Source organism: Molothrus aeneus, chromosome 5, assembly GCF_037042795.1.
Source record: "Molothrus aeneus isolate 106 chromosome 5, BPBGC_Maene_1.0, whole genome shotgun sequence".
Lineage (NCBI taxonomy): Eukaryota > Metazoa > Chordata > Aves > Passeriformes > Icteridae > Molothrus > Molothrus aeneus.
The window spans coordinates 8,835,969-8,851,451 of record NC_089650.1 but is presented as its reverse complement, the minus strand read 5'-3'; the positions used below and the strand labels follow the sequence as shown (position 1 = coordinate 8,851,451).

General features: G+C 41.4%; 1 protein-coding gene across 1 annotated transcript in view; it reads left to right on the top strand.

The window, feature by feature from the left end:
• The window catches only part of LOC136556524 (potassium voltage-gated channel subfamily KQT member 1-like), a 410,734-nt gene that overhangs the window by 42,297 nt on the left and 352,954 nt on the right, over positions 1-15,483 (top strand). The window contains exons 7-10 of the mRNA XM_066549787.1: positions 1,566-1,676; positions 1,980-2,075; positions 2,839-2,967; positions 4,861-5,023. Of these exons, the coding sequence (XP_066405884.1) occupies positions 1,566-1,676; positions 1,980-2,075; positions 2,839-2,967; positions 4,861-5,023 (499 nt within the window). The remainder of the gene's footprint in view (positions 1-1,565; positions 1,677-1,979; positions 2,076-2,838; positions 2,968-4,860; positions 5,024-15,483) is intronic.

Sequence of the window (15,483 nt, the reverse complement as noted above, 5' to 3'; positions counted from 1 at the left end):
GAATAGCCCCAAACCTCTGTCCCACTCAGGTCCTCCTGCCTCTGGGGTGTTTCAGGGCTGGCCTGCCACCTCTACAGCAAATCTGTAGAGCTAAGTCCCTGCAGGTCCCAGACCTGAGGGCACTAACTGTGACCTCATGACCAGCATGACCCGACTGGTGGTGCTCCACACACACCATTTCAGCAATATTTCAATATTTCAGCACAGGAGAGATTCTCTGTAGCTCAGCTGCAGCTGTGTTTAGGTATGGGCTCCCTCAATCCTGATTTCCACCCACGGGATGATGTCCTGCTCTTGTCTCTTCCCTGTGAACTCATGTGCTGGCCACTTGATCCTAATCCTGGTGGCTTGCTGTCAGACCTGCCCCATTGTGCTGCTGCATCATAATCCAGACTCTGGGGTGGACCTGGCTGCGCTTTCTACTTCTGTTTTGCTTGAAAGGTCCTGGACTGGAGAGGTGCTGCCCTGCTGGCTCTGTTGTCTCCCTTGACTGTGAGCTCCTTCTCCCTGGCCCTGATAAGCAATATCAGATCCAAGTTTAAGCACCTTGTGGCTTAAAAACAATTTTTAGTGGCCAGGTATTGTTGCAAAGTGGGCCCAGCCAGGGAATAATGTGCTCTGACTCCATGATTTGAGAAGGCTGAGCAAATGCTTTATTAGGCTATATTCTATATATAATATGTATATAATTATATATATAAAAATACATATGTGGGTATTATATATATATAAGAAATACATATGTGGGTATTATAGATATAAAAAATACCTATGTGGGTATTATAGGTAGATAGATATAAAAAATACCTATGATGTGGGTATTATATATATATATGTATAAAAAATACATATGTGGGTATTATATATATATGTATTAAAAATACATATGTGGGTATTATATATATATAATATGTATTATATGCTTTATTAAGCTATATTACATTACACTAATACTATACTAAAGAGATACTAGAGAAAAACCTGTGACTGTCTCCAGACAGTCACGACACAGCTTTGACCTAATTGATCAACCAGTCCAAGCAACCATCACTGATGTCCAATTAACAAATCACTCTTGGTAAACAATCTCCATAACACATTCCACATGTGCCCAACAACAGGAGCAGCAAGTAGAGATAAGAATTGGTTTCTCTCCTTCTCTGAGCTTCTCACTGCCTTCCCCAGGAAAAATCCTGGGAGAGAGAATTGTGTCTCTCTCTGTTCAGAGGATGTGAATACCACAGCCAGGTCCTGTGTTTGTGGGGGAGGAGGAAAGCTGAGCACAGGCCTCAGCTGTGTTCAGGTCTGGCTCTACTGGCAGGCTGACTTTGGGAGATACATCCTGGAATGGTTGTGCTCCTCCTCTTGCTGTGAGGATTCAGTTGGGATGAGTTGATTCTGTCCTTTTCCCTCCTCTCAGCACAGATTTCTTTATCCCCAAATCCATACACTTGGTTCACACCTGTCTCTTGATTCTTCACTTATTATTTTCACCTTCCATACTTTTTTCTCATGCTTTTTGGAGAAAAAAGAAGCACTGACACGGATGTTTCTTCCTGATGTAGGTAACAGTCACAACAATTGGCTATGGAGACAAAGTTCCCCAGACATGGATTGGGAAGACCATAGCTTCCTGCTTCTCAGTGTTTGCCATCTCCTTCTTTGCCCTGCCAGCTGTAAGTGGAACTTGAATCTCTGCATTCAAGGTGTGTGCACCTCTATCAATGCCTCTGGCTCCTGTAACCTGTGGATCACAGCAATAAATGTGTGCTGTTTATTCAAGTTACACAATTCTGCTGTTGATCTGCTCAATTTCAGATGTGTTTGTTGGAGTAAATAGAGCTCTGACAGTGTAGACATTTGGAAATTCATTTTATAAAGTCTCTTATTAAATGTCTGTTTATTCCAGGTGCAAAGTACTTTATTTAGGTATGTGAAGCTATATTCATGTCTGAATAGTAATTTTGTTATTTTGGTAGGGTATTCTGGGGTCTGGTTTTGCCCTGAAAGTACAGCAGAAGCAACGTCAGAAGCATTTCAATAGACAGATCCCAGCTGCAGCTTCCCTAATTCAGGTAAGGCCACAACAGTAAAATACTACAAATACCTCAGAGTTTATTGGAGAGGGAGTATGGCCTGGAAGTTCAAATACTGAGAATCACCATTCCTAAATTTATTATAGACCTATAGCTTGTGTTTAGCCACTTTGTCATTTTGGTCCACATCAGTAAGTAGAGAAAATGAGATAAATGCCTCTCTGTTTCTGGAAGCTGCACTCTACCTGATATTCACAGGCATAATGACACTAACTGGATGCAGTGAGTACATGTAGTGAAATACTAAAAACATAATAAAAATCTTCATTGTAATATTTAATTCATAACTGCCTTTTCATGTTCTTTGAGGTGATGAATGTACAAATACATTAAAAAAAACACACCTGTTTTTAGAAAAATCTCCCAGCATAACATTCCATATGATGACATAAATAATTACATAGCACAGTGCATGAACATTCATTGTGGCACAGTGGCAGAAAAAAGAAAACACAGCATTCAGTGGGGGATTCACTTTTAGGGGGGTTGGGTTTGATTTACTTGGGCTTCTTTTTGCTGTGGGTGGAGTTTGATCCCAGCTCATGGTGGGGAGCACACTGAATATCTCTGTGTGATGTATGTGCAAGTCCTGGTGCACATTGCATCCACCATGATTGAACTTTATCAGGAGTGGTGTTTACCACTCCTGAGGGCTTTGTTGTCACTTGGATTTTTTACCAAATTTGCCGTGCAGGATCCCAGTGACTGCTCCTTCCCTGAGGTTCTTTGGGTTTCTTTTCAGACCCTGTGGCGCTGCTATGCAGCAGAGAAATCCTGCACCTCCACAGCCACCTGGAAGATCTATGTGACAGCTCCCGTGCAAAATCCCAAAAAGTCTCCAGCGCCATCTAGTCCCGGCCTGAGAAAACAGGTGAGAGCCCTGGCAGGGCTGGCTCTCTGCTTGCTTTTCATTTTTGGCAAGTTAATTGTAATTTAAAACCTTGTGAAGGGCCTGAGCCGTTTGGATGCCTGAAATACGTTTATTTTTCCCCTGCCACAGCCCAGTTAGTTTTGTTTTCCTTCAAATATGCTTGAGGAAAGAGCATCTTCTAACTGAATTTGCCTTGTTGGTCAGACAGGTACCTACTCTCCATTGTTTTATCCCTTTGGAGTCTCCTACTTTCTCAAAGCACAAGATAATGGTGCAAATTTCCTATTGTGCATTCATTTTTCAAGGTACTTCATACCAGAAGAAGGAGCAAGCCAGTTAAAAAATTTATCTTCAGGCTTAACACAGGGCTGGCAGCAGTTACTATTCCCTGAACTTCATGCTGCTTTTATTTCTTTAGAAAATAGGGCAAATTCCTGGGCTGTGAGTGCCGGAAAGTGGAACAGTGTGTGTCTGCAAAGGTGGAATTGCCCACACCCAGTTCTGTGGTGTCATTGCCAAGCTTGCCAGAAGGGCAGAGTCTGCAGCAGGTCCAGCTCAGGGCCCCAGCCTCTCCCAAAGGATGCTCAAGGCCTGCCTTGGGGCAGTGGCATCCCACTGGAGCCTGTTTCCCAGGGAGGAAGGGCTGTACAATTCCCTTGGCACATGGAGGAAGCTGAAGCAGCCTGGTCTGTGGGTGTGTCTGTGTTTTGGGTAGAGTGACCTTGCTTTGTCATAGCTGCAGGCAGGAAAAACAGGAGGAAAGGGGTAAAGCAGAAGTAAGACTCTTCTGTGTGTTGCTGAACAGAAAGCAATCCATGGCTGGAAAGATGGGAAAAATGTATTTTTCCCTCTGTTTTCTCTAGTGTTTTCTCTAATATAGTATTTGTCTGAACCTCCCTGTGAGCCCTCATTTAAGAACCTGGTAATGGTTCTTTCACCTCTTACCAAAGGATCCTCTCCTCTTGTTCTTTCTTGGTCTGTGACTTCCTGTTTTAAGGTCTCAAATGCACACTGATCATTTTGTGTATGTTGTAGCATTTTGTTCTCCAGAGGACTCCTATTTTGTTTTCCTGCTACAAGAGCCTGTAATCTTTGCTTTTAGGAGTATTTTGATGCATGTCACTGGATCCACTGTCCGCAACAAATACTTATTTCTACCATTTTTCTCCTATTTAATTTTGAATGTGCATTTGTTTAACTGCTGCAGAGCTGAACAGAGGAAGGAATTCCAAAAGTCTGAATGCAGACCATAACAAAGTAAGAATTGGCTTAACGTTAGGTCAAGTAGCCTTGTCCCATATGTGAATATCTTGACCCTGCAGCTCTTTCTGTTGATCCAAACCTTCATTTTTCATTTCAAAGGACCAATTATAATGTGTTTATTAGGCTGTCTTTAGGCTTCTAAAATCAAGAGAACTGTTTGGAGGCAGGAGGAAGGATTTCTCCTCTCCTGATGTGCCTAATTTAGCCTTTTTGGGAAAAGTGAAGTTTTCTTTAGTTGAATATGCTGCACAGGGCCTAGTTCAAAGTCTATGGTTATGTTGAATTTAAGCTTTAGAAAGGTATTCCTGACAAGGTGATATGTGCTGAAGTCATTAGAATTTTCTATGCCTTGAGTTTTGGACCCAATTTGAGAAATTTTACTAATCACCTGATTTTTCAGAATGTCCTATTTGCCTTCTGAGTATCAAATTCTTACCATGTTTTGGTTCATAATTCAGAGTCAGACACTTTGAACCATAAACAAAGGTTTCAGCCCTTTCACTGAATTTCAGTTTCATCCTCTATATAAACATTCGACCTCAAGTGAATTCACTGTACAGTGAAGCTCACATGTGCACTTGTCTGTGTTTGACAGCATCTTCTGAGACCATTCCATTCCTACTCTCACAGGCCAGAAGATCCAGAAGAAAAGGGAAGCTGGGCTGTGGGAATGGCTCTGCACCTATAATAAGCCCAGGAGAAAATTCCCTGTCTGTTCCCCAGATCACTTATGATCACATTGATGAGCAAGAGGACAAAAAGGATGTGTCCTTCTACATTGGTGAACCTAAAGGTAACTTATGCTCAGTTTATCATTTTTCAAGGGACAAACTTAAAAGGAGTTGATGTATGAAGGGAAGAGTTCTATGAGAAAACAATTCTTGGCTAACCAGTAAATCAAAATGCCTTCAACCAAGGATGGTTGCATAACAAAAATAGGGGAACAGGAATGAAAGGAAGTCTTTAATTCAAATGGTGTGAATATCAAAAGAGCTTTCATTGTTCATCATCAATTAAGATTCATTGTTCATTCTTCTTTTTTTGAATTATTTCAGAGGTGGATGGAAATCTTCCTCAGGTCTATCCCACCTTTTAACTTTATCTCCTTTTACCTCCTTCTGAAAGAAGGAAAGATAAACCAGGAAAAATATTTCTACTTTTTTTACAGCCCCCTCTTAAACATTGTGCTAACAAACTGTGATAAGAAAAAATAACTATTTTTATGCCCATATCAACTAAGAGGTTTTGATAAGTGTTTTTTTTTCTATTGCTTCATTTAAAATATTGTGTGTTTATTTCAGCAATGGTTATGTTTCAATGTGGAAACTCTGAATTTCACTGTTGAGTTAACATACTTGCTTTGTCTGTTAAGTCCTTTCTTTAAAATTAAGTTTGTAATGGAGATATGAATGTTATAATGTGGAATATAAAATGGTATTGTTTACTACAAAAGAAGGTTTTCTGGAAAGCTGATTTTTCCCCTTTTGCATGGATTTTCTTTGTCTGATGGGGTTGGGGCTCTGTTCTGGATCTGCTGCATCTTGAACTCCTAATCTGAGTTCTGTTCCATACCCAGAGGCATTTCCAGTGCTTTTTGGGAGAGGGCATGAAGTGTATGATATTTACAACCAAAGTTTCTGCTTGAACTCCACATCTCATAACAGAATACTGTGTTCATTCTCAGCATGTTTATTGGGCTGGAGCAGCTTCCCTTGCTGACCATGTGGCAGCAGATTTTGCTGAGTGTATTTTTGGTGTTGTGGTGTGATGGATGGAAGCAGCAAAGTGTTGAGCTGCTGGTAACAGTCCTGGAGGCCACTGAGATGTTGGGGGCTCTGCTGGCTGTACTCAGCTCTGCCAGTGTTGGTTCACTAAAGCTGTGTTCCCTCAATGGTCACAGTTCACCTGAGCAAAGCTCTGTGTCATAGGAAAGAGAGTGGTGTTTCTGCCTGTCAGGAAAATGAAAGAATTTCCCCCATTTTTTCTGAAAATGTTTTCTTCCAGTACTTTCATTATAGCTGGTTGAATTTATTCTTATTCTGAGAGACAGCCATACATATTATTCCCTTTGCAATTAAATTTTGTCTCTTTTTCGTTTTCTTTCACCTTTTGCCTTAGCCAGTGTCGGGGTTAAATCACACTCAATTTGCTTTTCCTGATTCATTCCTTCTGTTGCAAAGCTTCCAGGAATGTAGCTGGCGAGCTCAATTTCTCAATTGACTGAACATTCTTGACACCTCTCAAAAGTTTAAGCCTGATTTCTCTCAGTGAAGTTCTCCTTGCCAGAATTAATAGGCTTCTATTCCTGGGGAGTGGAAGTGCTAGGCTTCCAGCCTGTAAAATGGGGCTTTTTTTTTTTTTCCTGTCAAAAAAGCTGAAAGTAGAAAAGGCAGAGAGGACCATCATTCAAAAAAGGGAATTGAAAGGGGCCATGCCAGCTTCTATTTGAGTGTTGCTGTAGTGGAATATTTTATTCATTGCTGGTGGGGGCTGGGTGTTTTGCAGATGATGGCAAACTGCAAGGTTGAATCAGATCACTTTTCTAGGCCTAAACTAGAGGACCAGCCCTCTTTGCTGCCTCTGAACCAGCCCTCTTTGCTGCTCTGCTCAGGTGTGAGAGAGGGACTGTAGGAAAGCCTAAAATAATTGCCTATCAGGAGCAGGTAACACAGTAACAGTCCCACTGATAAAATTCCTTGTTTTGGGCAGAAATAGATAGAAATGTAGTTCAAGTATCCTTGAAAAAGGAGATGTTTGCCTTCATTTAGCAGTGGCATTATGTGAACACACCTTTTCTCCTGGAAATAGGATTTTCCTAATTGTTCATGTATCCACATCTACCCATCTTACTCTTGGCTTGCTCAAACCTTGCTTAGGAGGCAGATCTTCCCAAGATGGGCACAAATGCTTTCCTTTATTTCTATGAAGTAGTTTGGAGAAAAAGGAAACGTTACAAAACAGAGATGATCAATATTAAGGTTTCTGAGAGGTTTCTGTGAATGTGGAATAAAAAACCCTATGTATTGGATAGTGCATAATAGAGAAATGAGACCTTTATTCACCAAAAATGGTAGAGTTTTGAAACAAAAACTTGATAACCTAAAAGAAAAATTACTCCTGACCTCTACACTGTGCATGGGGTTCTGGGTATGACTGATGAAAAATGATCTGTAGCACTCAGAATTTGTCCATCCTTACAGAAAGGGAATGGCCAAAAGTCTTCCACAATAATAGTTTCCTTGTTGGAAGTCAAACCTCTCAAAATGAAGCTATTTAGAAAGAAATTAATAAGTAAAAGCTAAAACCAACATGGAGATTTAGGAAGTTCTAGAAAGTAAGTGTGATGCTGAGTCATAGGAAAGCATTGCATAGAATGGGTTGGGTTTGGAAGGGACCTTAAGGATCAAAGAATCCTGGAATTATTTGGAAGATCCTCCAGTCTCATGACCACGGGCAGGGACACCCTCCACTGTCCCACCTGCTCCAAGCCCTGTCCAACCTGGCCTTGGGCACTGCCAGGGACGGGGCAGCCCCAGCTTCTCTGGGCACCCTGTGCCAGGGCCTCACCACCCTCACAGGGAAGAATTTCTTCCTGACATCTAATTTAGTTATGTCCTCTTTTAATTTCAAACCATTCCTATTGTCCTGTCACTGTTTGCTCGTGTAAAAAGTCCCTCTGCAGTGTTTCCACAAAGTCCCCTTAGGTGCTGGAGGGCTTCTCTTCTCCAGGCTGAGCAATCCCATCTCTCTCAGCCTGTCTGTACAGCAAAGGTGCTCCAGCCCTTGGAGCATCTTTGTGGCCCTCCAGTGCAGTATTTTTATTTTTTTTATGGGTGCCTGTTGCTTCAGCTAAGGAACTATTTCATACCAGGGTGTATGATTTAATATTTTGATGTAGTGATTTAAAACCTTCAGTCATTTCATCCTTACCTGAGGTTATATCCATAAGTGTTCTCTGTAGTCCTGAAATTAATCCTTACCTGTACTTTTGGCTGTCCTTGTACCTACTCCTCTGTGGCAGGGTCTGTTATCAGGATAAGACATGTGCAAGCCCTCTGACATCTTTAATATTCCTGTAAGGTTTAAAGAAGGCACTCAAGTATGAAGATTCTAGTTAATTAGAAGGGCAAGAGTGAGTGGCAGGTCACAGAGACTGATCCGTACAGAAGGGAAACAGCATTTTGGTGTGACTGGAATTTTCTAGATGCATTTTTTGAGTTTTTTCTTTAAACATCAGCTATTCACCACAATGCACCCTACACAAAATGAACCAAATGGCTGTTTCATGATGCTTTTTATTAGGGAGGAAAAAAAATAATAGAAATTTGAAAGTTTTTAGACCTTGAAGGTCAGCCTCCTGGGATGGCTCCAGCAGATGGAATGTATTATTCTCTGTCAGCTGTTGTAGGTTGTATACACAACTCATTATTGTTAGATTTGTCAAAGTCACAAGACTCTCACAGTGATAAATCTCTGCTGGGCTAAAAATAAAATTCCCTGTTTATCATAGTGCTTTTCTGTTTGATTTTTGGAGTTTGTTGTGTGCTGATGTATGCACAGTTTAAAGCAAAACTGCACAAAAGCAAATTTTTACCGAAAGAGGGGAGGACACTTCAGTTTTCTGACTCCCTTACCTTTGTTGTCCCTCTCATTTAAAATGTGCAGTAGTGTTGCTGTTGATTTATTCTGTCTGTAATGCCAGTTTGGATGCTGACATTCCAGCATTCACCTGTCTGGAAGTGAGCTGGTTTTTCCCAGAGACTGGTTGCATTTCCCAATGGGAAAAGGGGCTGCTTTCCCTTACTGGTGTAGATGGATTACAGTCTGCAGTACATATAAAGAAGCAAACATTTTAAGTGAAGTGGATTCAGAGAGTCCAGTGCTGACAAGCTGAGGGAAAGGTGAGGAAAAACACGTGGCCAAAATTAACAGAATAAAGCAAACACCAAAGCTTTTGAGAGTCTGCATAACTGCCAGTAAGTCTGAAAATCATAAATACAAAGGCATGCACTGAATCAGCATGAGAAAGTATCCAGATACCAGGCTTCTGACAAATGTCATGCTCTTAAGAAGGTGGGTTTAGCAGATGGTGGTGGCTTTGCAGTGAGAATTTGTGGTCAGTGCAGGGCTGCTCAATGTCTCCATTTGTCTGTCAGTTCAGGACTTGCATGGATGGTACTTGCTCATGTGTGAGAATTGTGGAAACACCTCTCTACCAGCAAGTTTTCAGTCTTTACTGGTTCAGCCCTGGCTGCCCTGAGTGAGACCTTCCAGTGAATTCTGTGGTTTATCTCTCATGGCCAAAGTTGATGACAGGACTGGGGGTGGGGATGGGAAAGGGGAGGTGCAGGAAGAGAACAACTAGCTCTGCCAAACCCACTCTTACTTCTGATTAAATCTGGCAGCTTTTGAGGTTTAAAAATTCATTTTTGTTCTGCATTTATTCAACTCCCTGTTGTGCCTGGTTTAAGACCGGGGTTTGGATCGCTGGTCACATCAGACTTGAGCAGGGACTTTGTACCAGATGTTCCCAGAGACCATGGCAGTGCTGTGTGAGGGAAGATGTTTGCAGCTGCCTCAGGCTTTTTCTAGACACTATCAGCACAGCAGTGGGGGAAAAATAATTATGAGCTGAAAAATGAAAATATCTATGCATACCCCAGTGTATGTGTTTTGTTGCCAAAATGAGTATTTCAGGTAACTGTTAAAACATCAAAAAATGCAGAAAATTGGAGAGGCAAATAAATTGTCTTTGAGTCAACATATTGACTATTAATGACACAGAAGCAGCTTCTTAAAGTGAGAGTATAAATTGACCTGATAAATTGTAAAGTTTTTGGTAAGTTCTTTCACAGTACTGATGCAGCCCTGATCATTTTTACTCTGGGATCCAGAACATACATGGTCTTGCTGTGTGAGGCACAGGGCAGGAGAAGGAAGGAAGCAAATCCAAGACCCTGTCATAGAAATGTATTCTTGATGACAAAGTCAGTAGTTGGGTTTCTCTTTTGATATGTTTGAGGAATCAGCAGAATCTTCTCACTAAATGCCAGCCCTTGTGGGGTTTTCATGACATCATGTATTGGAAGAACCTATTGACATAGCTAGCCTTGGGGAAAAAAAGGAGAGAAATGAAATAAGGTTTTTCAAGAATGGAAAGTCAGATTTAATAGGTAAGATATGGTAGAAAGTAGGTTAAGAATTATTGTACTGTGTTCTGTATCAAAAAGGGTAAGCACATATTATAAAGTAAAAAGTGGAATTTGGTACTAGAATTACTGACATCTTCACCTAATTAGTCTAGATCTAATTGTTACAAAAGAGACTCAAATGCAATAGTTGGGTTTTATTTTTCTTAGTAATTAAAAAGCTGCAACTATAGTAAAAATTCAATTAAAACTGTTAAACTTGCTTTTAAAATTCTGCCTGTTAGGCTGGTGTTTATGCTCATTTAGTTCCTGGCTATAATTTGCTGCAGAAGGAAGAGGGGAAATACACAATGACTTGTTGAAATCTCATGTCTTTAACAGGGAGGAATATGATGTTTGTGGTGACAGTTTCTCCTTTTCCTCCTGGGATCCACTTTGGGTCACTTACAAATGTTTCCTAACACCCTCTGACACATTTCCTCGTTGCTGTGCAGCTCCAGGTTTCATCAGCATTTACCATCTTATGTTCCCTTTTATGCATGTGAAATAGGATTTCTTTGTTCTCTGTTACCTTTACCACCAGTTTTGTCCTGCTTCAAGACTGCTTTTTATTTCCACTGACCATTAGTGAATTGTTTATAGCTGTGGGGTCTCCAGTGCCAAGCCCGTGCCCCATCTCTTATCTCCTGCCTGTGCTCACACACTGCATCCTGTGTTTCCACTTCTCAAGGCCTCTGATATTCTGCCCAGCCTGAATTTCTGTAAACTCTGTCATTATTTGGTTGTAAATATCTCACCCTACTAAAATAACTGCTGCAGATACGAAGCCGTGGTTGTGCAACACAAAGATAAACGGAAGTAAAACAAGATACAGACACCTGCTCAATTAGAGAAATTGCTGCCACAGCTAAATCAGGGTCAGGTCAGGGAAGGTCTGGACAGAGCAGCCAGAGAAGCCTCATCCCTCAGGTCCTGCAAATATAACAGCAGTGCTGATCCAGCATAGAATGACTTGGGAGACATAGGAGCTCCTTAGTGAATTCACATGAATATCCCAGTCTGCAACTGTTCCAAAACTTAAGAAAGATGAGAATGATGTGGGTAAATTGTGAGCTTTTTCTCAGTGGCCAAAGCTTGAGATGGAAATCTTTGCAGAATGAAAGTTTGGCCCAGTTATCAACTGTGAATACAGTAATGGTGTCAGGAAGCAGTTTATATTTTTTCTGTCCCCTGAAAATTAGCACTAAATGTGCTAAAATTGACACTACAAACTCTGTCACTTGCTATTACTTGGAAAATGATTTAATGAGGAGCAAGTAAAGTTAGAACACAAGAGAAAGGACTGGAAAAGATGCACAGGTTAGGTGGGTTTATCTCTCTGGGCTTGCAAAGCAAACAGCTGAGGAGCCAGGGGGTGATCAGAAGGAACCTGAGAGCCACTAACAGCACTGACAGGAGGCTGCTGAGATGCAGGATGATGATTTAAAATAGGAAATTTCTGTCCAGCTGGAACCACCTACATTTGCTTTGCATTGCAGGGCAAAAGTAGATCATGTATGTAATCTCAATAGAGGTTATATACAAGGCTATATAAATACCTAAATCTAAACAGGCTGATGTGTAATTAGATGCAAGTGTAAATATTTAGCTCTAAACAGATATCTGGTCTAAATTGATTTTTCTGTGCAATAAGTGTTAAAATATAATCCAAATAGAAGTGTAGGCTGGCACAGTCTAAATAAATACCTAAGTGTAAAGACAGAAGTGTAAATTGAGATAAGGCTGAATAGATATGAGATGCAGTTGTAAATTCATATATATGTAAATGTGTCTAAATAGATTTAAGAGAAAATAGATCTAAGTGAAAATAGGTAGGACACATGAAATATAGATAAAATAGAGCCCCAGGTGTGAGGATGATGATGGGAAGGGGACAGGGACAGCCCCAGGTGTGTCTAGTGATGATGATGGGAATGGGATAGCCCCAGGTGTGAGGATGATGATGGGAAAGGGATGGGGACAGGGACAGGCCCAGGTGTGATGGTGATGGGACAGGGACAGTCCCAGGTGTGAGCAGTGAGGATGAGGCAGGTCCTGCTTTGGGAAGAGGTTTTGGCTGCTGGGGGGCTCCTGCTGCTGGTGAAGGGAGCCAGAGGCAGTCCTGGGGTGTCTCTCCAGGCCCAGCAGTGAGATGATCTCCCAGGAGTTTGAGGAAGCAGCTGTGTGCACCCCCTAAATTTGGAGTTTTAGCATATCTCAGGAGTGCCCAAGAGCCAGGCAGGAGAGGGGAGCAGAGCACCTGAGGAGGTGACTCAGGGTGTGGTGACAGATCCAGCTGGGGGCTCTATGGGGGGCTTAAAGGATGGTGTTTTTAATGAATATATAAAGTGGGATAGAAGCACTAAAGGTACTTGGGACAAGTAGAGGTACAATCTTCCCTCTGCCCAGAGCAGCCATGAGGTGTTTTCAGTTTTGGATCTGGATTTCAAGAGTGGGCCCTGAGAGAGGATGATAGTACCTTCCCTTGTGAAGGAAAGCACTGATTCCTTGTCCATCAACAGCTTTTTCTCCCCTCACCTTTTGTGTGAGAACAATCCCCAGATATAGTCAATTTTGGAACTTGGCTCCAAGGGAAGTAGGAATTTAAGAAGGAAAAATAAAACTAAAAAAGGAAACAAACAAGAAAATCCCAAACAAAAAGCACCCCCAATCAAACCAGTCAGTAGGGGGTAAATAAGTAACAGGGATTGTGAATTAGTCATGAGCAATCATGTCAGATCAAGTGGGTTTTGTTTGGTTTTTTTCTGATGTGGCACTGTGCATTTTAAATAGGAGATAAGCAGAAGAGAATTTTAATTCTGATTTTTTGTCATATTTTCCTATATCGTCTGTGAACATAGGACCTGGATTATAGCCTAGAGAGCTGGTGAAGGCTCCTGTACAGTGGATGAGAACTTGCTGTAATATGATATTTCACAAAACATTTACCAGAGGTTTGCTGTTGAAATGACAAATACATTTAGAGAGATTTCTGCCTCGGGTGCTATTAAATAAACCCATCAGTGCTCCAGGCTGTGGATTAGAGAGGAATTTTTATTCAATATGCAGTTGGGACTGACCCAGAAGTGGCTGAGAGCACTCTGGAAGGCAGCCTGGGAGCTTTCCCCAGGGCAGAGATGCTCCTGCAGTGTTCCCCCCCTAATCCTGGATCAGGAATTCCCTGCAGTGATCTGTCCCCACACTTTGGATATCCAGCAGCTGCTTGGCCTGATCTCCAGTCTATTAACCAGCTGCTTATGGGATGTGATCCCACAGTGTGGAAAAAAGGAGTCCCTGTCTCGTGGTCCTGAGGGATGTGTTGGGCTCCAGCTTTGCTGCACTTGCCCTGCCTGGGGTCAGGTGGCCCAAACCATTTTGGGGAAGCAAGGGCAACCTTGGAGAGAGTAGGAAAAGAGGGAAATTGGGATTTGAGGTTCCTCTCTTTATGGAGGAAACTTGCTTAAGGCTGTGATTTTTCTAATTACTCAACGTACTTTAATATTAAAAATTGTCCTGCAGCTTGTGCAGCAGGGAATGGGGAACTAATATATAAATTAAGGTTGTCTGGGAAAACAGTTTCTGGAAGATGAGATGGAGATCTTTGCAGGTTATCTAGGAGAGGCTTTGGTTAAAAGTCTTAATCTTTCTACAGGATTGGTGTGTTGGAATCTTATAGATAGCTATTGATACCTGCTTTTAGCTGTATTTTCTGTTAAATAAACCCTTAAAAGCACAGATCAGGATGTGCTACACAGTTTGGATTTTTCTCACTATGGCCACTTAAGAATTCCATCTTTTTGCTCAGTTTCATGGAGGTAGCAACAGTCTCACTCCAGTGTGGAAATGGAGCATTGTGGTCTAAAGTGCCAAAACCCAAACTTCAAACTGCAGTAATTTAATTTCAGACTGCAAGGCACATATCCATGTAATGTAGTGGGTGAGAAAAGGAAAACAGGGAGAGGAGGGAATCCCAACCAGCATTTGGACCAGTGGTGGCAAACATAGAACTTTATGCTGTAAGCTGTGAGGCTCATTGCAGTTCCCTGGTGGCTGCATGGAAGTGAAGGCATTTTTGAGCCAACATGGAGCTGGAGCTTTTCTACTGAAGGTGAGAACAGGTACTAAGGATAACTTACTGCATTTCTCTGCATTTCTTCCCCCCCTTTTTTTTTCCTTTTTTTTTTTTTTTTTTTTTGGTGTGTGTATGTATTGGTTTTGTAAAAAAGCCCGGAACTGTCAGCTTTTGCCTCAAACCCTTTTCCACAAAATAAATTGCTTAAAAGTGAGGATCCAAATGAGGATCTAAGGCAGTGACAAAGCTCCAACACATCTTGGTAGGCTCTGCTGGAATCCTTGTGTTGGTGTTGAGGCTCATCCCGTGCTGAGGAGGGAGGGCTGAATTCCTGAATTCTGTTACCGATTCTGGGGGTGACCTCGGGCAGACAATTAACTCACTGTGCTTGGGTTGCATCATCTGTTCCATGAATGTAAGTCTTGTCTCTGTCACGGAGATTTTGTGAGGTCCTAATTGTTTATGAAGTGTTTTTAGACTGACACAGCATTACAGAAGTGGAGAATGCAATTAGTCAATGCAGGATTAAACATGGGCCTGCACGGTTGTTTATCCTCAGCATAAACAAGGAGGAGTGGTAATCAGGAATGGCAGCTTTTGCAAGAAAAGCTAGTATTTGCAGCAAATGTAGTGAATGCTCTGTGGGGAAAATATGATATTATTTAATCTAAAACATAAAGCTACTTTTCAGCCACAGAAATTTGGGATTTTTTCTGATGGAAATGACAAAACATTATTGTAGAAGATGAGGGCATCATGTATAAAAATTACAGCCTTTTAAACTGGTTTTACTTGGGTGGTGGAGTAGTACATGCACTTTTACTACTCCTTAAAATATACTTTTCTTCAAAGTGAATTAGTGTCTTGAAAATCATGTATTTTGCTTATTTCTGTTGTATGTCAGCTGGGAATGCTGAAAAGATTCTATAATTAGAATCAAAATAAACACTGGTTCTTTGGAGGGGGCTGTGTCCGTATATAATAACCATTAGT